Source organism: Apis mellifera, linkage group LG13 (genome assembly GCF_003254395.2).
Source record: "Apis mellifera strain DH4 linkage group LG13, Amel_HAv3.1, whole genome shotgun sequence".
Lineage (NCBI taxonomy): Eukaryota > Metazoa > Arthropoda > Insecta > Hymenoptera > Apidae > Apis > Apis mellifera.
In genome coordinates, this window is record NC_037650.1 from 1020049 (window position 1) to 1045019 (window position 24971).

Here is a 24971-nt window from a genome sequence, read left to right on the forward strand (position 1 = left end):
CAAAATCGCTTGATTTAATAATATTAAAGAATTTTTTAGAGAAATTCAAAAAATTTAGAAAACTGACAAATTTTTTTAAGTATTTAAGAATCAAAAATAAATTCTTAAAATTTTTTTCGTTTCTATTTAATATTTCTAGATTATATTTGTTTAAATAATTAAAAACTAATTAAAAATATTAAAAAATACAATAAATATTTAATTCTTTCCAGTTTGATGCAATTGATTCCATTTTATATTATATTATATTATATTTTATTTTTATATTATTTATTTTATTTTATATTATTTTTCCATTTCGTAGTTTGTTGAAAGAGTTTTAAAAGTTTTATAAACATTACTTTGAATTATTTTGTATAAATTTATTTATTTTTCGTTATAAATTTATAATATATTTATAATATATTTATTTATAATAAATTTATAATATATATTTTATAACAATCAATTTACAATCAATTTTCAATTCTAATATTGTATCATTTTATATATATTTTTATATGTATTATATAAAAAAATTAAATTGGATTTTATCAAAATATTTTATATATGTTTCATATAAAATACAATTAGAAACAATTTTGTGAAAAATCAAGTTAAAAATAATAAAATTAATCCTTCAACTATTAATAATTGCGTTTTATAAACAATATGAAGTTTAAAATATATAAACACAACGTTCAATATATAAAAATTACTTTAAACAATAATAATAATATATATCATATATTATATTATATTAATAATAATTATTATATTACATTGTGCAAATCTTTTACATTCTTTCGAATCAAATTATTCGAATCAAGTATTGTTTTGATTTTTATGATTTGTTTTGTTGAAATAACTATCAAGTTATCTTGTGAGGAAATCGAAAGATATTATTCATTGTGACAAATTTTCATTCCTTTAATATCTGGAAAAGGAAGGAAAAATAAATGAAAAATAAGGAGAAATAAAAAACGACAAGAAAGGTTATAGTTAAATTTATTTAAATAATAAAATAAAAAAATTGAATATTATAATTTTCTTGAAATCAATCTATTATGAGAAAATTCTTTACAGAGATTATGAATAAAATTGATCGAATTGATTCTAATTTACCATAATTATTGCGTGTTATATTGTTACTACTATAGACAAATGATACCGTGAAAAAACAAAGGGGAAGAGTATTTGAATAAATAATATAGTAAGTCGAGATTGATTCTCCGAGGAGAATGACTCCTCCCCCATATCGACTTAACCTGCCTGGTGTTATACTTTCAGATACGAGGGAAAGCAGGCAATGTAAATATCTTATCACTCATGGGCTAGAAAAAACCTTGCCCCCTGTTGTTAGGCAACACGAAGGAAGACCTACCCTTCTGAGACGGAGACAGCTCGTTTATTCAGCGATGGGCGGAGTTGTGCCCGACTACGCCTATCGCTGTCCAGCAAAGACTAGGAGGAACTGTCGGCAATTACTCAATTTCATGCAGGGGTCGGTTTTTACTATCACATATTTGTGTATTGCCTGCTACTAGTTAGAGATATATAATGAAATGATATAATAATAAATATGATAATAAATATGAAAATTTAATATTAATATTTAAAATTATATTAATATTTAAAGTTATAATCGGACTGGGAAAGACAGTATATGATTACAAGTAAAATAAATGATATGATTTATCATATTCAACATTTGCCGAGAACAAGATATATTCATATTAATCGATTAGTGAAATATGAAATTGGAAAATGAGAAAAAAAAATTGAATTCATAAAGTTCTCGTTCAAGAAGAAAATATTTTTTCGCAAAAGAAGAAATTTTAAAGTTTTCGCAATATCATAACACGTGATTCGATAATAAAAAAAAATATATATTATTCTGTAATAAAGAGATATGCTTGGTATTCATTTTATTTTAAAAGGATTAGTGAAATTCCTCTAATATAAGAGAAATCTCTCAAGTGAATCGGAGATGCACTTTGGAGGAAAAATTTAATTGAAATTTGGAATCCGTCTCAAGGCAAAAGATATAAGTGAAGGAATGCAAATTTAATGAATCCAAAGAAAGAACGGATAATATTCGGATATACTGGCGCCTTCCTTAGGATTTTGGCGTGGTCCCTAAGATTAAGAGGATAAAATATTGAGGCATTCGTTATTTGCAGAAGATCGTACAGATTTATAATAAAAATTTATAAATCTCTTTTTCAAATAGAAATATCTTTTTCCAATAGTAAACGAAACGAAGTTAAATGAAATTATCGAAAAATTATCCGCCTTTTTTTGAAATAATAATATTACAAACATGATAGCTACAGTGTGAAATATCATGGTCGATATAAATCATGATACAGGAGAAGACAACATCGAAATTTTTTTCAAAGCGAATTAGACGGACATATTGTCCTCTGTCCACGAAAATATTGTATTCTATAATAAACGAATCATCATTGTAAAAATAATCCTAAGTTAATATTAAATTGCATACATAGTAATTAAAGTTATCAAGAACAGGCGAATGTAATAATATTTATAAATATCATTAATTTTAATTTATCAAACAGATATTCTTTTTTTTAGCTTCAAAATTTAAACATCAATTATTATGTTCGTTTCCAATCATATAAATTACCTGACTTATTAATCATTTTTGTCATTTTTTTCAATATTTATAAATTCAAAGATAACATAAGTATAATAATTAGTAACTTGATAGAGAAGATTTGTGCAAGAATGATGTATCTTAGAAGAGATGACAACGAGAAGTTTCAATACATTTTAACATTCTGACTTGATTTCAAATTCAAAATTTTGAGCATTTTAAAATATTTTTTATATGCAATGTGCCATAATTAGATATATATTATTTCAAACAATCATATAATTGCTCTTAGACTTAAATACTCTTAGTCGTTGCATAATATTGTTAATCGCAATATTCTAAAATATATTTTTTGGCGAGTTTTTATTTTTTTATTTAAACTAAATAAATAAATTGGATTTTAAAATAAAGTGAATCAAGTAAATATTAAAAAAGAAAATTATTATAAGAATTAAATTTTAAGTCAATGTTATAATTCATAATTGTATTGATATGTGGAATTCATTAACAAATTAAAAATATATGAATTAAAATACTATAAAATGCTAATAATTAGAAAATTAAATAAATTTGTAATCTTTGAAAAATAATTTTGATGCAAATTAATGTATACATATTATGCAAATATATACATATATTAATACATCAAAATATATCAAAATATGTGATAATGATATACAATGATTCAATGATATGTTAAAGACAAAAGGGAATTATATGACTGATATGAAATTTGTACCAATGATATCTATCATTTAAATTCCATAGTACAAAGCCTGATTAAAATATTATTTTAAATAATAATTTTTAAATAATTTTACTTATTTTAAAATATAATTTTGAAAATAAATGAAACAAATTTATTTGATGTAGTAAATTTTTAAAATGATATTTAAAAATAGTATTTTTTTTTAAATATTTAAAATATTTGGATTTTATTTTGAAATATTTTATTTATGCTAATTTCTTTTTTTTAAATAATATTGTTGCTGGAAATAATACATATTCAATACATTTATGAATATAGATAGTTTCCTTCTTTTATATTATTATGTATCGAAAATTATGATAGTAACTAGGTAGATAGTTTCTCCATTTGCAATAAATATTTTTTATATTAATAATTATTTCTTTAAATTATTATCATTATTTACAATTTGTCTCTTTTAATTATTTATTTATAATAATATTTTTCTTTCCTTTCATTTATTTTTCCTTCTTTTTTTTAAACGATAAAAATTTTTAATTTTTGTTCTAGATCAATGTCTTAATAAATTTAGCCTAGATTTTAATTAAAAAATAAATCGAAAAAATTATATTATATGCGAGATGATTTAATTTTTCAATTAAGATCTATATCAAATTAAAATAAAATATTACAAAAATTTTATATTTAAAATATTTTTTTATTTAAAAAAATTCCACAGATATTAAATAATATTTGAAATAGTATTTATTTCGCTAAAATATTATTTAACATTGACACACAACATTTAATGATCATGTATTATTCTGACAATAAACAGAACTCAAATCTGACAAATTGGTTATTTACAGTTAGGATTCAAGTTCGGGCATTTTTTTTTAATACAGATTTTTTAATTTTTTTATTCCATTAAAGAAGAGATTAATTATTGAAGAGAGAACGAAATCTCGCGACAGTTTTTTAAAATCATAATTAGAATTGAAATAGAGTTCGGATAGAATCATAGTTCAAAATCCAATAAAATCTAGATCAGATTGTAGATAGATGTCAGAGAAATTTATTTGCAAAAATTAGACTATAATCAGAAAATAGGAATTCATCTGTACTTTTAAGTAAATCATCAGGTAAGTTGTAAACAGTTGAAACCAATCATGATTAGTTCATTCAAGATACAAATAATTATAATCTTAAACATGAACGATCCTTTGACAGTATTTAATGAGATATTTTCGTGCAATTCAAAATACTCAAAATTATATTCAGTTAGATTTTTATAAATTATCATGACAAATATTAATATATAATATTCGCACCGATTTATTCAACTTTGATGATTCGTTTTTTATCATTGTCCTTTTTAAAATCGATATATTAATTAAGTCAGTGATTTTTTCCTCTTATAGAATAAAAAATGTAAAATATTACATTAACGAGAAAATAATATAATAATACCGGTTATGGTTATTATATATGGATGCAAAAATTACAAATATTCTTTGGTTTTTCGAATTGTACTGTTATTGATCTAACAATAGGTATTTTTAAGATTTTTAAATTAAAAATTTTCTCTATAAATTTTCTTAATGTAATATATTTATTAGTATCTCTGTGATTGATCGATAAGAATTTCTCAAAATTGGCTGATCTTGCATGTAATATGCCAATTAAGATTCTTTTAATACTAATTTGAAAGATTAGTCTAAAATGAAAATAAAATGGATTACAAGATTATAATATTTGTATTAACACAATTCTAATTATTTTAATTATTTTTTTAAAATTATTTTAAATTATAATTATAGAATATGAAATATTTTAATTATTTTAAAGTATAATATTTTAAAATAAAATAAAACGAATGTTTTTTTTTTTATTCTAGGTATTTCTAAGGCGAATTAAGATGTTTCCACGAGAATCTACTATTCGATTATGTTCGTTGCGTTCTGAGTGTTCACTATATTCGAATGGACAAACCATTACTAATTCTTACTTCGATTTACTTTTTTCCAGGTTTTTAAACTTATCGAAAATTAAGACTGATGATCGAGAGTATAGAATTACGATTTGGGAAATGATCAACTCTGATCAATTCTGATCAACTCTCTTCTTTTTATTACATTCGATGTTTCTTGGAAGTATCTACGTCCTCATTATTCATGGCCATGAATATAGTTGATAATAAGATTTTCCAGCCTGGAATTTCCAAAAGTATAATTGAAAATAATCAGGACTCACGATCTTTAGGTAACAATTTTATGGATAATGATATATTATCAGTTTACAAATTAAAGAATTTTCAAACTTTGCATGTGCTTAAGATGAAATTTCTAAAAATTACAAAATCATGTTTAACGATCATATTATAAAATCGTTGCTTGATTTAATAATATTGAAGAGTTTTTAAAAGAATATCAAAAAATTTTCAAAAAAATCACGAAAATTGAAAATATTTTTTTCAGTATTTAGTAAGAAATTCTCTCACTATTGTTATAAATAATAACGCATTGTTTCTATATAATATTTCTATATATCTATATTATATATATTTTATAAATTTGAAATTTGAATAAATATTAAAACAATAATAGCAAAAATTTCTATTTTTGATGAATAATTGAAAATTAAGTAAAAATATTAAAAAACGATATATTTTGAAATTTGAAGCGTTTGTCACAATTGATTTGTATTGTATAGTATATTATTTATGCTTTATGCTTATTTATTGAAGCAATTTTTAAAAAGTTTTATATACATTTCTTCGAATTATCTAATATAATATTTGTTTTCAGTTATAAATTTATTTTGATAATAAAATTATATTGATCATTGTTTATAATTTATATTTTCAATTGATTTTATGATATTTATTTTGTGATCCATTCTCCATTTTAATATTGTATAATCATTATTGTATTGAATTTTATTAAAATATTTCATATATATTTCACATTACATCATTCTAATATATATATAAATATATATAATTAGAAATATATAAAATATATATAATTGCGAATAATTTCGTGAAAAATAAAATTAAAATAATAAAATATTATAAAAATAAATAAATATTTATGATTTTCAATCAATTCATTGCATTCAATCAATAGTATGGAATAATAATTATTTTCAATATATAAAAATTACTTTAAACAATAATTACCTATCATATCATTACATATCATTATAACTTTTTTTTATATTATTTTATATTATCATTTTCATTTAAAACGCATTTATTGATTTCTTTCAATTTCTTTCTTTCTCAATTATTGAATGAAATAACGATATGAACTATTTTTTTAAATAAGGAAGAAGTTGTCATATCAAGTAATTAGAAAATACTATTCGTCATAACAAATTTTTATTCTCTAACACCTCGGGAAAAAAGAGGAAAAAATAAATAAAACATTGAAAGAAAAAAAAGAAAGACAACAAAGATTAGTAATATAAATAAAAAATTTGAAAATTGTAATTTTCTTGTAATCAAATATCTATTATGAAAAAAATTTTTTGCAGAGAGTATGAAGAAATCGATCGATTGTAATTTACCGCAATTATTACATAGCAGATTGTTATATCATAGATAACTGACTCTGTAAAAATATAAGAAGGAAAAATATTAAATAATATATGAAGCCGAGGTGTAAACATATGATTCTTCGAGTTCTATACGGCAATCTTATACAATATCTTAGAATCTAAAGAAGATGGATATATTTGACAAACATCAATCCTATCATTCCTATCGTACTATAATGAAAATCATAGGACTATGGCCATATAATAATTCGATTTATGTGTATATCCAGAGATTATGATTATTAATATTCTTTCTTGGCCAAATAATATTTCAGGTAATAAAAATTGATTTTTTTTTGTAATTTAATTTGTACTTATTTATATTTTATAAGATATTTATTTAAAATAATATTTTTTTCTCCGAAATAATAATATCTATATGAAATATATGATATAAAAATATAAAATATTTATTTTAATTTTATATAATAATATAAATAATATAAATAATAATATAGATATGTATGTTACGATCTTAAATTATATTATATATTATATATATAGTATGATAAATTTTTATCTTACATCTTTTGCTTCATGTATATAATTTTCTTTAATAATTTATTTGTATCTAATCGAAAGTTAGTCAATTTCACTTATAAAAAAAATACACATTAAAAAATTAAAATATTTGAGAATGACTTAAAAAATTTTTAAATTTAATTTTCTCGAAAAAGCTTCTAAGAACAAAATTTTGTTTTATTTCTTTTTTTTTTTTTCTTATACATGATTTTTCAGTCAGATCTTGCATATGTATAAGAGGAACATATTAAAATTAATTTTTATTTTGTTTTCATATTTACATCATTTTTTTTTACTTCAATTTGTGTTTTTTATTTATGATACTATTTAAAATAAATAGTATCATTTATATACATATTTTGAATTACTGATTAGGTGATACCGAAAATATATTTAAAAACACGATTAAAGTAATAGTACTTTATATGTCAACAAACTAGCACTCAAGCATATCTTAGTTAATAAATAGAATATTTTTTTAGATTGTAATATTTCTAAGATCTGAAATTACGTTACAAAGCTGTACTTTAATATCGTTTACAATCTGCTCACTTATGATAACTTTATTACGATTTTTATTAGGTTTTATGATATTTTTTCCTACGGTGAGTCAAAATTAAAATTATTGATTTTCATGGAAAAATATTTTTCCACAATTATATTATTTCCATATAGGTAAAATTTCTATTTCATTACATGCAAATGGAGGAAAATATAATACAAGATTCAATAGAAGCACAGATACGAAAAATATATCGATGATTCTTGTCATATGATCGATATTTTTTTTTGTAAGCAATATATATATAATTTGAATAAATTTTTTTATATCAATTTTTAACATCATTGTTATTTTCGTATTAAAAAATATTTGTAAATTTATTTGTAATTTATATATTTTTATTGTATATATTTTTTATACATTATATATTAAGTGTATATATATTATATATATTAGATGTGCAAATAAATTCTTTCCTCTTTTTTTTCTAAATTCAAGATTTTTATTATTATATAAATCAGATACAAGATTATCCAATTGTTTCAGTCGGATAGATACTGTTTGTCTAATGATTTCCAATCTTTCTGCCAATTCTTTTTATGTTTGGGTCGGATTTTCGTTGAACAATTCCTCTAACTCACTGTTATCAAACTTTCTTGATGCATCTGAATGATCATTGTCTTCTAAATTAACATTTCTGGTTTTAAATCTTTGGTACTACTTTTTCTTGCATGTTCTGTAAGATACAGTGCCGCACTTAGCTTCAATAATTGGTTTCTTAAACTGAAATGCAAAAAGTAATGCTTTCTGCACGCCATATTGCTTATAATTATTGCATAGAATTGGAAATTGAGAACTTAGAGCGCTCATTACGACTCTTCTTAAAAACAAAAGAACGCTTTTTCAGATGACACCATAAATGGGAAGTAATTCTAATTCAATCAGAAGTTATGATTGTAAAAAAAAAAAAGGAAAGGAATTTATTTGTACACCTAATATATATATATATATATATAACTGATGATATTTTTTAATTTCTTTATTCGTAATATTTTTATAATAAAAATACTAAAAAACGTTCTTTTTTTTTTTACAAAGAATAATATTTCATAATAATAAAAATAATATTCGAATTACGTATAATTAAATTATTGAATGATCATTTCAAATTTTAGGGATGCAGTTATTGCATTCTTCAGTATATCGCTATTGTATCCTATAATATTGGATTTTATAAACCCTTTGAACGAATCTCGTACACGAATTATTCATTATTTTACAATATTTTTTCACAGTCGAATCATCTATATTGATATACTATGGTTGAACTATATATTTCTTGCAATAATTTCATATCTATAATATGTATGGAATCAATGATCGGTTTATAATTACCACATAAACTTGTTTTTTAAAATTATTGAGTGAGTTATCATATTCATCGCATATAATTCTTATTACATAGTAAGTATTAATAGTAACTGGATTTGAATTTCTTAATATACATTATATAATGTTATAATATTATAACATTTGTAATCTTATAAGATATATATATATTTATAAGATTATAATTAGCCAAATGCAATTACATAACTTCATAAGTTTATGTCAATATTATATGAAATATTATATTTTCTTCATTACTTATAAGATATTAATATACAAGATAAGTTAATATAGATTAGGTAATATATATTAGTATATAATATATTAATGTGATATACATATTCCAGAATTTTGATAAAATTTGATTGGAAATTGTGAAACGAATTCAAGCAACTTTTTTTTTTTAATAAATTTTTATTTCGATTTCGTTAATGAGTTATTGATAAAAAACAAGTGCTAATCACAAATTTTTCGTATTTGGACAGTATCGAAATTGTATTATTGGTCAATCTTAAATAAACAATGAAAATAAACATATGCCGAATTCGGTAATTCGTTCATTGTTTGTCAGTGATAGGCAAAATTTAATAATTAAAATTACAAATAAACTTACGAATAATGTTATTTCAATAATTTATTGTTCAAAATATAATAGTAATTGTAAATAATTGTAATGCCAAACGGCCGAAATTATATGAAAGTAGATCGACTATAATAGTTAGAATAAATATTATATATTAAATATTATATTATAGAATATTATTTAAGTATTTAATAAGTAATTACTTAAAGTAATTTTATTCAAGATTTTTAACTAGTTAATGTCCAACTCTGATTAATGTTTATATAATTTGTATTTTAATATTATCGTTGCGGCGCGGTATGACAATAGATAATATTTACGCTATCACATTTTGATTATGCCAGATTTTTCATTAATAATTCGTTATAAAATCGAAATAATTTTCACAAAGAAAAATGTTGTATCATATGAAATTAATTTGTTCAACTTTTAAAAAAAAAAAAAAAAATTAAGTTCAATTTTTTTCAAAAAATATTATCGTATTTAGAAAACAAATCTTAAAATTTAATTGACTCACTAGATTAACATTTTATAAATCGTGGATTGAAGGAAATAAATTTAAATAAATTTTAAAATTTTAATAAATTTAAGCAATGTTTATCTATAAGTATTTTGTGTTTTTAGTTATCGAATACAAAAGATTATTACATATTTGACTATATTTAATTTATCATCGAAGCAAATTAACTCGAAGCTTGTGGAGCTTTATCATGTAGTGGATTTTCATAACCAAGTTATTGAGTTAGTAAATTAATTTCATTTCATAATGTTTATAATAATAATATATTCATGAATTTTATGTGGCGAAGACTATCAATGCAATAAATAATTCAGGAATACAGTTTATGATGCCTAGTATTCTAATCGTGATTTCAGTGGCAAATCTACATCAAGTAAATATCCTTTTTTTGTATTACACGATAATAGTAAACATAAATTTGCAATTGTCATAATTTTCAAATAATGTATATGATATCTTATTTTAATCTGTCCAAAACATTATCTTCTAAATTGTTTATTATTTAAAAGAATATTTTATATGAAATTTTTATTGCAAGAAAAACATTTTTTGATGGCCATTAAATTTGTTTAAATAATAATTTAATTTAAATAATTTATTAATTTAAATTAATTTATTTATCATATTTCAAAATTTCAAAATGACTGAATTAATTTTTAGTTAAAATTATATATATATATATATATATATATATATATATATATATATATATATATATATTTTAAGGATTGCAATCTAAGAATTCGTTATCCTAATGATGATCTTTGAAGTTCATTTAAGATTATTCATTGCTATTCAAAACTTTTCATTAACTAGAAATTATTCTCTATATTCTATATTCGAAAGAATAGTCATACATATCGATACAATAATTTATTCTCTTTCTAAATAATTACACTTTCTTAAAAATATTATAATTAATTTGGCAGATATTCTATGTGCAAACTTCATGTAATCAAGAAGATCAATTTTTTTGGAAGAACTAAAATTTTTTCTTTATATAACTTCAAAAAGAAAAAATCAAAATTCAAATAATTATTGTAAAATAACTCTAATAAAATATTTATGTTCATAAATTTTATTTCATCATAATTAATGATTTAATTCAACAATGAAAAAAATAATCATACATAAATCATTTTATTTATTCATTACAATTTGTAAATAATTTTCAATGACTTTCAAAAATCCATCTGATTAGAACAATGAATTTGTATTGAAATAAATTATAATCTTGACTAAATAAAAATATACAATTTTATTTAAAAAAAAAAACAAAAATTTTTTTAGATTTAGAAATATCTCAATCTAAACAAATCTTATCATCATAAGACAATCCCTTGAAATACAAGATTTATATAAAATATTCTTTTTGTAATAATACATAATTTAGAAGATAATTGCATGGATAGATCATAAAATGATATCCTCTATAAGTAAAAATAGTTTTGCATAATTTGCATAACTTTTTTTGAATTTATTATAAAATACTAAAAAAAGATGCTATAAATTTATAATAAATAAACGTGTAATTCATTAAAAAATTAGCATCTTATTTATTATAATTACTTGTATAATATCTCACAGCTAGTAAATATGATTCTTATTAGAAAGGATCAATTAGAAATTTTCATCTTTTTTATATTTCTTGTCTCTCAAATGATGATCATGTTTATATGTAATTATAGTAGTCAGATACTTATAGACAACAGTCAAGAATTGTTTTATGACTTGTAAGTTTAAATTTCTTATTCATGAAATTAATTGCATATATTAATTGCTAATAAAAAAATATATAGATATATTTCTATGTGGTATTTTGTACCCTTAAAAGTATAAAAGATTTTATTGTTGATCATGATACAGAGCTCAATAACATATATGATTAGCATCTTAGGTGTGTTCACTCTATGTCATACAGGATTTTCGACGGTAATTTATTCAAATAAATATTCAAATAATTTATTCAAATCATCATTTGAATTCAGAGTAATAAAATGTTCTGTATTTCAGATGTTAAGTACATCGTTTTCATATTTCACTTTGATATTCCACACAATAGATGGTTTCATGTTAGATATATTAGTATTGAAATAAGTTATTATTACTTTATAGTTTGTCTTTTTGAAATTTATTCCTTATTTTGTTTATTTTTCTTTAATAAAAAAGTGAATATTTAATCAAATATTCTTCTAAATATTTTTTTGATTTTTTTTGTTAATTTATATTATTTATTATTGGTCATTTCGGCCATTATTAATTTACAATAATTATTGTTTCGCACATTTATTCCTTAATTCTGAAAGAAAATAAGTTTTTCATTTTTAATATGATAATTATGTTAATATATTTGATTAATTATATCAAATTTATTTCACATTTAATTAATTAATTTAATTTAACAACGAATAATTATTATCAAGTATTTGAAACAATGTCTGGAAATTGTACTTTAATAAATTATTATTAAAAATTTAAAAAGCTATTGAAATTCAAATGATTGATCTGATTTGCTTGATAAGTCAGTCCTGATTCTTTTCCTTAATATACTAATCACTTTGAAATTGTTGAGGTCTTTAATATTGATCTATAACGTTAATAGAAGTATAATATCTTATGACTAAATATGTGAAACTGATTTAATGTAGATTGATATTAACAATAGAATATATATTAATTCTATAAAATTTTTATTTATAATATTTTCTCTATATGGTTTGTACTTCTGATCTCTATCATTTAGGTAAAAATGAACTATTTAAATCCGATAATATACGATAAGTCTTCATATATAGACATTTTACAAAATGTTTTTGTTTAAGTATACCACTTCTTACTCTAACTAATCTATATTTAATCATTACATTGAAACAATCACTATTTTTTCGAGGAAAATTGCAGAAATGATACAATTTGCATATGATTTTTCGATGCATACAGACAATTTGTAATAACAATATTACAATAATGCAATATATAATTAAATGAAATACAATAATATAATTAAATGAAAATTAATTATAAATAATATATTTCTTATTTCTATTCTATTATCATTATCAAAATATTACAATATATTTGATATAAAAGTGATTAAAAAACAAAATAATTTTGAAAATTCGATAGATTTTGCTTTTTTCACTATAATACTTCATGTAAATTTAAATTTAAATTTAAATCCTAATCTTCCTTTATATCTAGTATTAAAGATCAAGATTTATAAAGCGGTCAAACAGTCTAAATTTTATTTTCGATAGTTCGAATCTTCAATAGTTTAACAATAATTTATGAGCGAGTATAATTCCCCAACGCTTTCCAGATTTTCAATTCCAGATTCTAAAAAAAATATAACAGCAATGGCAGCTTAATAAAATCATTCTTGCGCGCCTAGTGCCAACAGAAGCAAACACAAATATTTTGATTCCTACGCGTTACGATGCGACGTCATGATGGCTTTGAAACCGCCTTCCAACACGACTATTGATCTCTCTAACTCCCTCTTAGCTGCCGCATTTTGAATCATGAAAAGTAATGATTGGAAGAAAAACCAAGACTCTCGATAGTTTTCTAGGTCGGATCAATTGGATTAGAAACAATACATTCAACAATGATACAATTCGCATTAGAATACGAGAATCAGCTCATGACATAAATGATAATACAGTAAATAATCCTTCAAGTAATAACATCAATTCAGATATTATATTTATATAATATTCAAAGTCGTTTAATTTAGATTAACATTCATTGTTGAATTGAAATCAAGATATATAGAATTTCGATTAACTTAAACTTGAACAAATAATAATGATAAATTGAAGCCCGAAAGAAAATAAGTAGAAATAAAATTTTTTTTATACAAATTGCTTTCTTTTATTTTGAGTATTTTGAATATTCATTTATAATTAAATTGTTATTGCATCAGTAATTATCTAATAATTATTACTTTAAAAAATGATGGAAAGGAATTTAATAGAAAGTAATAATTATAGAAGTACGAAAGGAAGATACAAGATTTATGTAAGAATATAAATATATTTGAGGAGAATATAAAATTCTTGAGAATTATTCTATTAAAAGTTATTTTTTGTTATTGCATACTGCAGCTTTCGACAATTTTATTCTCGATTATATTAATATTCTAATATATAGATATATAAATACTAGATAAATACAGATACTCTAAAAACTTTGAATGTTCGATACTTTAAATAATTGCGAATTGATTAATCAAATTTTCATTGTAATACTTTAATAAATATATGAAATAAAAATATTCAAGATAATAGAAGAAATAAAAATCCCATGTATTACTATGTTTCTTAAATATTTTTTTAATTGGCTCGACATTTCAAATATTTTCGATATTTTGACAAGAAATTAATCACTTTTAGTATATTAGCTATGTATAATTAAAATAAAAAATTTAAAAAAATATTTTTTTGATAAGTCAAGAATTTTTATTTTTTTAAATGATAATATATTTATATCGCTAAGTATAAATCAGTCTTGATTTTTGTCTTTAACAAATACAAAAACAATAATTTCCTTTTATCACTCATATTATTATTACATCGGTTTGTTTTATTTCGTTCATTTCATAAAAAATAGTTTTAAAAAAATCTAATGGTTTATTTATATTCGAAGATATTGCAGTCTTGCAGATTTTTCGCTGGATACAAATTGTATTCTTCACAGTATATTTTCCGATTCTGTACATATTATCCATAACATTTTCTGTGTCTTCTGCGATATCTTCATTTGAACTATTGTTTTCATATTCATTGTCTATTATTCTTGTTTTTCGCCTTCTTATACCTCTTATTTCATCTCTATGTTCATCACTGCTTTCTCTATCGTTAATTTCTTTATGAATAGAAATAATTTCGTCATTCAATAACGAAAAATCAAACTTCATTTGAACTAATTTCATTATTGTATTCCATGCTTAAAAAACTCAAAAACTTCGAAAATAATATTTCTATTGCCACCATTGTCAAACTCAGACTAACAAAAATGTCCGACTCGCAAACTCGGTCTAATTTGAGATAAAAAATTTAGCCATTTAAGAATATATTATTCTTTCATAATAAGATTATATGTAAGAACTAAGAAACCTATTTATGAACCGATATTCTAAAAAAATCAAATATAAATAAATATTGTCACCGTTCAAGTTGCGGTATCAATAAATCAAATGGTGTTGAAAAGTCACCGCTGAAGTTGGCATTAACTCAAGTGGTTATCTATAAATAAATTGTATAAACATTTTATTTAAATTTATATATAAATTATTATATGATATTGTATCTGTTTGCCGAAATCTATTAAAGCAAATTATAAGAGTTAGAAAAAGTAAATTTTTCTTTATAATTAACAATTTGATTATCAAAATAATTTTATTTGAAGAAATTAGTGAATAAAAATATTATCAATATATCAATATCAAATATGCATATTATTATTTCATAATATGAAAAAGAAAAAATGCATATTATTAGTGCATATAAAATGATGTTAATATAATAAAATCAAGATATAGATTTTTAATTATTTCTTTTTGATTCAGTAATTTTATATTAAAATAAAAAATCATTGTACAAATGCAAATAAGATAGAGGCAAAAATTTTTCAATTGGTGCATTGATCTGTGAAATTATAGTTAATTTGATTTTATTTTATAATATTTATTTTATTTTATTGAAATGAATTTTCCATTTATTTTTTTAATTTTTTATTTTTTAATTTATATTGTATATATTTATTTATATTTATATTATTTTATTATTCAAGAAACTTAAACTATGTGCATAAAATGCGCGTTGTGCAGAGTAACTTTATATATGTTATATAATGCATCATAATACTTGACATAATAATTTAAATAAAAAAACAATCAACTGACTATGCGATTAAAAAAAACTTTTAATGAAATATGCTCGCGGCTCTTATAGCTATGTGTCCGCAGTCGTAAGCGCGCCATAACTTTGATTGTTCAGCTGACGGTCTTTCATTCAACAATAATCAGCTGATTATTTTTTTTGTTTAAACTATCATGTAATTATTAATTATCCAAATTTCAATTTTGACGGTATCACTAAATTTAACGATTGTTTATATAATTTTATATAACAAATTGACGCATAATGATTTACATTTCAGCTAGCTAATTATATATTGTTATATGTATTTTTTATGTTGTTCCTAATATTATTAACTAATGTATAAATTTTGAGCTTTGGTGATTTATTTTTTTTTTTTTTAATTATTAATTTAATGCGTGGGAGGCTGCCGTAGTTCAATGCACCTATCGCCGCCATTGACATTCAGGAGGCTTTATTATATATGGCTATAATGCCATACTTATCATATGAATAAAAATCAATTTTGGCGATTTTGATTAAAAAATCATTGACTCTTAAACTATAATATAATCCGCTATAATGTAGACTATAATGTACCCTATATACAACGCTAGATGGCGCTGTTACATGTATATAAGCTGACGATGCGACATGTATGTTTTCGCGTGTTATTTGTTCTAATAAAAGTTATTTTCATTAATTGATTAATTACACACATATATATATATATATATATATATACACACATATATATATATATATATATATATATATATATACACACATATATATATATATTGTGTATATTTCCTATACTCTGTGCACAAATTATAACAAATTATAGGCTCAAGATTTTGTGTAATTTCCTTTTTTTTTCTCTCAAAGAAAGTGAGATTAAATTTCTTTTTCGCCACGTGCTTGTTATAATAAAAAAAATGGATTCAGCATCAGGATTACACAGAATAGAGACATTAATATTAAATTATCAAAAGATAATTATGAAATCTGGAAAGTCTATATGGAAGCATGATTAATGAGAAATAAAAATTGGAAATATGTTCTTGGTAAATGTTCGAAACCAAATTTTATAAAATGAAGCTTCTTTAAAAATGTTAAAACTTGGCAAGAAGCTGATTCCATCCGAAAGCTGATTTGTTGTTGGCGATAAATCTTTTGAACTCAGGCAAGTAAAAAAGACGTACAGATGTCTCATGAAATTTATAAAAAGTTAAAAGAAATTTTTCAATTAAAAGATCTTTACAAAAAGGTTGTTTTACTTCATAAATTTTGTTTTACATAGAATGTAAGAAAGTGATGATATAAAAGTACAAATGAATAATTTTTTTTGAAATGATTGATAAATTATATGAGATAGATATTGAAATAAATAAGAAATTGTTATAAGATTATATAATAATAATAAAGTTTCTAGAAAGTTTTTAGGTTTTAAGTATGCTATGCAATTTAGAGATAACTTACCAAATAGATATTCTTAAGATAAAAATTTTAGAAGATTTAGATTCAAGGAAAAATGAACCGAAAGATAGTCAAATGTTATTGAATCAAATGCTTAAAGGAAAACAATATTTTAAATCACAAAAGAAAGATTATAAAAATAATAATATGTAGATAATAATAAGAGGTTTGTTAAATGTTTTAAATATCAAAAATATGATCATAAAATGAATGTCTATAAAAAAAATAATATTGATTCTTATTTGCATAAGATATAGAATAGAATATATAATGTAATATATAATTATATAAATATATTATATATAATATATAATAAAAGATATATAACAGAAGTAAAAATCAGATTCACACTTGATAATGGTTGCACTTCATATGTGTGATGAAAAAAGATTTTCTGATTTAGATACAAATCAAAATATAATAGTATATTAAATCTTGCTATTAGTGCTTATACTAATGTTAAAGTATAAGAGATATTAAAGCTATATTTAAGAATAGTGAAATTTGCTAATTTGCTAATTTGCATAATAGTTTATTTGCTCCAAATTTAAGAAAATTAAGAATTGATTTTCTATAGCCAAGATTATAGATTGAGGTATAACAGTAATTTTTCAAAGAAATAAGATATTAAGTTTTATAAAAAATAATGAGCTATATCCATTAGTACAACAAAAATTATGTAATTCTATTTAAAAAATTAAAGTCTTTCTGTATAAAATTTGACTTTTATATATTCATGTAAAAAAATTAATTAAAGTTAAGATTATGTATATCCTGAAACTTGTCAAATATTTGAATGAAACGATTTAAATGAAAAAATCTATATATAATTTTTTACATGTTATTCTATCATTACTATAGAGTAGCTTGTATAGAATAGTTTATTATTATCATTAAATTTTATGTATTGCATTATTATTTATAGTAAAAAATTTTTCAGGTATTGATTTCAGGACATGCTCTAATGTTGTAATAACATAAAAATCATTAATTTATAATAAAGCTTTTTAAATAAGTATATTTTTTTAGTTGATAACTGTACTTGGTACAATTTGATATTTTTTACAAAAAAATATTAATTTACTCGTGTCGAAAACTCATTAGTTTAAATTATTTTAATTTTTGAAATTTATAAAATTTATTATGTGAAAAATAAAAAGAATATGAATAATAGAATATCGCTTCGCATATTACTTATCTTTTATGATAAATTTTATGAACAATTTAAAATGATTTTTCACACATAATTTAAATTGATTTTGGACACAAACAGATTTTTTCATTCTCTTTTAGAAAATATAAAAATATAAAATTATCTCAATTGGTGCAGTAAAAAAAATATATAATTCCATTTAAAAAAACATATCTTCTACTTATAAAAGAACTAACAATATCAAAATGTTCTTCTTAAAATCATTCAAATATCCTTGATGTAAAATATGTTTTGATACGGATAATAATGATGATAAAAATCGAGATACTAATATTTATGAATTATTTAATGTATATTCTGTTATAGTTGATTAAAAAATAGTATCATGCAGTATATTAATAACAAAAAATATTTTCTTTTAATATAATATTTTTTTTCAAAATATACATATGCATATTATTATATAATATAATAACATGTAAATAAAATAAATTTCAAAAAATTTATAATTTTGAAACGAATTCAATTATCGAATGATAGAATAATTGATAAAAATAATTTTTTTATGATATATTCATTAGCAAAAGTATGAAGTATGCTGAAAAAAAGTAATATACATATAATAATTTAAACTTACGTATTCCTAAGAATATTTTTAAGAAAAACTTTTCAATTTCCTTAAGCATGTTATTTTTCGTAAATTTTTCAAAAATGATGAATTTGAATATAAAACAATTAAAATTTATTTCATTTACATTTCATTTCACTCACATTTTTGTATTGATTCACGTTGACTATTCCGCGATTCGAATGAAAATGAAAATTCTATCATCTACAATACATATGCAATTGTTATTTCAAATAAAAAAAAAAGAGAGATATTCAACCTGTTGCAAAACTATTAAAGTAAAATGCAGCTATTAAGTTATAGAAAATTGAAGGAAATTATCTAGAAATATACATAGAATCTAAAAAATTTTCATTGTGAAATAATATAAAATGTGTAAAGACAAGATTGATATTGATGAATAAATAATTTCACTTTTATAATAGAGATAACTTTTAAATTATAGCTTCTACCATTCATTCGAAACATTTCAAAGTATACAATGAAAAAATAATGCAAAAATGTTATTAAAGATTTTTATGTTTTCATTCCTTTAAAACTATAGTGTTTATTCGATAGTCGTATAACAATGAACGTAATTCAATTTATTGTCAGATTTTCATTGTCCGATGATTTTTGGTTACGACTTCAAAGAGTATTTTATTTCTTTATACTTATATTTTCTCTATTTCTTCAGGTATCGGCTAAATTTAATTATTTAATCGATAATTAGTTAATGATACAAATTATAATTCAATTATGGAAATAAAATGAAATATTAGATATATGTGCAATCATTCATAAAAGATTTTATATAATTTTTATGAAAAAATTATTTATAAGAAAAAAAATATTTTTTATATATAGTATAAAAATAATATATATTTATTAATATAATATTTATTTTATTATAAAGAGTTTTTATGTCTTTGTGTGTGATTATATTATATTTATCATTATATATTTATCTATATATTACTATTTTTAACATTATAAAAAAATAAGTATTTAAATTTATATATTCTATTATATTGTAGTTGATACCAATTTTTACAACATCATTAGAATTGGATAATATTGTAAATGATATATCGTTTATTACATTAAATCTGATATTAATGATACTGTATGGATCATACTGCTATTCTATAAACAAAGTATGTCTTTGAAAAATCAAGATAAAATTTTAAATAACTGTAATATTACAGTTTATATTTGTACAAAAATATTTTTTTCCTTTTTTTTTTTTTATAATAGATTAAGAAAATTTTTAATGTAATGGAAAAGAACTACTACAAATTAGATAACAACGAAGAGCACAAAATTATGAAACATTATATCGATATTGGAACATATTTAATTAAATTTTTTGCAAGTAAGAATTTGAAACAAATTATACTAAGTAATTTTTTATCTTTTTACAATTTTTATTTTTACTTTTTCATTTAATTTTACCATAATATATGTACATTAAATTTGAATTTAATTTTTTTAATATCATTATGATTTAATATATTTTTTTTTAATTTTTAAATAATTATTTGCAATGAAAATATAACAAATTGAAACATAAGACTAGGATCGCAAAAGTTAAATATATTTCTTATTTAATTATTAATTAATTTAAAACGAAAATAAAAATATTAAATATTTAATCTTATTATATTTTCAGTATGTCTAATTCCATGTTTTTTTCTTACAATGCTGATGATATTATATCCCATGGTTTATAATGTCATATTACCGTTAAACGAATCTCGTAAATTTATTATACTTTGCGATATATATTATTTTGTGGATCCACAGGAGTATTCTAGTATTTTTTTATTGTATACATTGGTTCTTATTTTTATTTTATATACGATTATTGGCACTCAATTTACAATAATAATATTCGTTCAACATTGTTGCGGATTTTTCAAAATTGCCAGGTTAGAAAAAAATATTTTATATGATGTAATCTCAATTAAAATTAATAATTTAGTTAACTCTTGTTATCATTATTTAGTATATTTATTATATTAAGTATAATAGCTTATTAAAGCTTTAGTATATTTATTATAATTTATGCTTTAATTTATGTTTTGAATTTCATTATTAAAAAATAGTAACTTAATCAAAAATTGAATATTAAAAATTTTGATACAAGAGTTAATAATTAATTATAAATTAATTTTTAATTAATTATTAAAAAAATTTTTAAAATATATCTTTAAAATTTAATTGTTTTAACAAATTTTAATAATTAGATAAAAATGAAATATAAATATAATATATATTTTATAGTTATCGTCTCGAACATGCTATGGATACATACAAAGGACAGAATGAAATCGAAATATATTACATTATTTGTACAAAACTAATCAAAGCAATTGAAGTATATAAATTAGCTGTCAAGTTTGTATTTTTTTGTCAGATTTTTTTTTTTTCAAGGAAATTTTAATCTTCATTTTCCATTATTAAAGGTTTTTTAAATGGGCAAATGGTATATATAAAATTCCATACACTATAACTATATTCTTATATGTACTTGATGTCAGTGTTCAATTATATTATGTGAGTAACTTTTGAAATTATTTCATAAGTATAGTTTAATATTATATATTATCGATTAATATAATTTTTATTGATATTTTCTATTTATTGCTATTGTTTATTTATTTTTAATAATTGATAAAAATTAAAATTAGTAAAATTATTAAATTAAATGTTAAAAGAAAATCTAAATTTTCATTTATTAAAAAAAATTTATTTTTTTAAATGTATTTATTTAATGTATCTTATTAAAAAAATTTTTGCAAATGTACTTTATTCTATGAAAATAATAATGTAAATAATTATTACAATAAAATTTATTTTATTTACAATAGGTTGTTTATATGCTTCAACAACTGGAGAACATTTATAAATTGTGCATCAATTTAATATTGCTGATCGGTAAATTTTGTTTTTTATTCTTAATCACTTATTTAGGACAGAATATAGAAAATCATAGTAATGAAGTTTTCGAAAAATGGTATGTATTTTCACTTTTATTATATAATATTTATATTATATATATAATGTTAATATATTCGTGATACATTCTTTAGAGGATCGATTTTGAAACTTAAACATAAAAATTAATATACAAAAATTGATATAATAAAGTAGATTTATTTTTTTTTCTGTTTTCATTTTTTCAACTTCAAAATGATTAAATAAATATAAATAAGCCTTAACATTTATTAATATTTTAATACAATTTTGTATTTTTTTTTTTTTTTTTTTTTAGAATTGACTTATTCTTTATAACATAAATATATTAACACTCTATATATTATCAATTAACTGAATAATTATAAATATAACAATTATTAATAATTATAAATAAATTTCATTATAATTAATTATTTAGCCCTTTCAATGTAAAAACTTCTTAATATTCAAATGTTATAAATAAATTATAATAATATTATTACTATAATATTATATTATAACTATATTTGAAAGTATATGTAATACATATGTAAAACAACATCACAAAATAATAAGAACAATATCAATACGTGATATTGATAAGAATGATAACATAAAAATGAAAAATTGCAAGAAATTAAACAAGAAATTATTATAGTTTTTTTGTCATTTTTGCATATAACAATTATTTTATATATGTTTATACATAAATTTATAGCATTAAAAGGGTTAAATATACTGCACAAAATATTCAATCTTTTGAATTGAATTTTTTGTATTAAAAGTTATGATAGTTTATGGTACACTGCACCAGTAGCTACAAGAAAATTATTATTGATTATAATGATAAATATCATGAAACCATGTCAATGCAAAATGTTTGGAGGATTATTTAAAGGCAACATCGAAGGTTTTGCACAGGTAATTAATTCAAGTACTATTAAATATTTTGGAATAGCATTAAGGAGAGATATGATAGAATAGTATAGACTAGTATTTCTTAATCTTTTTTGAGTTATAAAAAATAATACACTGCTAAGAAAATTTTTAAAAATTAATATCGGAATAATATCAAGATTTTTATTTTATTAAGGAATCTCATATTCTTTAGAATAAAGAAATTTAAATAATTACGTATATAAAATAAATAAATATTTAATTAAAAATAATTTTCCAAAAAAATTTTTTTCACGATCAATAGATTAGGAACTGTTGATGTAATTGGTATTTACAACTATAAAATCGATTTAGAGAATAAGAGAAAAAACAAAAAGAAATTGAAAAATGTAAAAATTTAAATTCAGATTTAAATATCTGAAGGATAATCAAGGAACCTTAAATAATCAATTTTAAATTCTAATTATCTCTTTCAGATCATTCGTATATGTATCTCATATTTCATGAGTTTATATTCGACACAATAACGAGTACATTGAACACATTTCATAACAAACTGCGTGTATTATTGAACTCAAAATGTTTATTGCACCATTAATTTGTAATAATATTAATAAATAAGTATAATTTATGCAACTATATAATGTCATTTATGAATTTCTTTATAATTTTGACATATAAAACAATTCACTATGAATTTTATACCATATTACTACTATTATGTCTATAAATACTGCTTTTTTTTAGAAAAAAAATTTTCTGGCTAATCTATTCAGAATTTATTTAAAATTATAACTTCTCTGATTAATAATAGAATTCGATAAATAATCCAATCATAAAAAAAATTATTAATTTTATTCATATAATTAAACTTATTATTTCCGCTGAGGAAGAGTGTGCTCTCTTGTTTACTATAGTAGTATTAATGGTTTACTGAGAAATTTCAGTATGATTGTCATTGTGTAATTTATAATCGTTATTAAAATTATTTGTGAGATCTATATTTATATTATTTGTTTCGGGTTCCGTGTTTCTATGTTTTTACTGTTTGATGTTGTTGCCTTAGTAACGTTATCACATAATTGAAATACTTTTAAATGAAAAATTCATAATTTGAAGGAAATCAAGAAATTAAATATAATATTATTAATATTATTAATATATAATTAAATATAATATTAATTGATTTAAATTATTAATTACATATTTAATTATATATTATTTTCTGATGAATCAACATTTACAAACCATGAAGAAGTTGAGACATATGCATATTATTGATCTATTAAAAATCTCAAATAATTAAGATAAATACATCATCAATATTCATGATATGTCAATATATAATGCGATATCATAAATAATTAAATTATTGGCTCATTCTTTAATGAAGAGAATTTAGGACAAATATGCTGATTTTATTATAAATATATTACTACATATTCTTTGAAAACATTTTATCAATATTAGATTTAGAATACTTTAGTTTTAATTATCGGACGCATTGTATGAGATATTGAATTTGAAGTTTTTTGATCTCTTTATCAATCATTGCATTTCTATTGTAGAATTATTTGGTTTCTAAAACTTTATTGAGTATGAACAATGAA

At 20.5% G+C, this 24971-nt stretch overlaps 1 protein-coding gene and 1 pseudogene across 3 annotated transcripts in view; both read left to right on the forward strand.

Annotated features, from left to right (window-relative positions):
- The window catches only part of LOC100577892, a 21064-nt pseudogene extending 8564 nt beyond the window's left edge, over positions 1 to 12500 (forward strand).
- A 4604-nt stretch (positions 12501 to 17104) lies between these two features.
- The window catches only part of LOC102656271, a 38486-nt gene continuing 30619 nt past the window's right edge, over positions 17105 to 24971 (forward strand). The window contains exons 1-6 of one of the 3 annotated variants that reach the window (XM_026444635.1): positions 17107 to 17450; positions 21790 to 21903; positions 21972 to 22062; positions 22377 to 22522; positions 23250 to 23385; positions 23838 to 24000. In XM_026444635.1, coding sequence (XP_026300420.1) covers positions 21809 to 21903; positions 21972 to 22062; positions 22377 to 22522; positions 23250 to 23385; positions 23838 to 23888 — 519 coding nt within the window. In that variant the 5' untranslated portion in view covers positions 17107 to 17450; positions 21790 to 21808 and the 3' untranslated portion in view covers positions 23889 to 24000. The other 2 variants (XM_026444634.1, XM_026444636.1) reach the window with 2 other exon arrangements.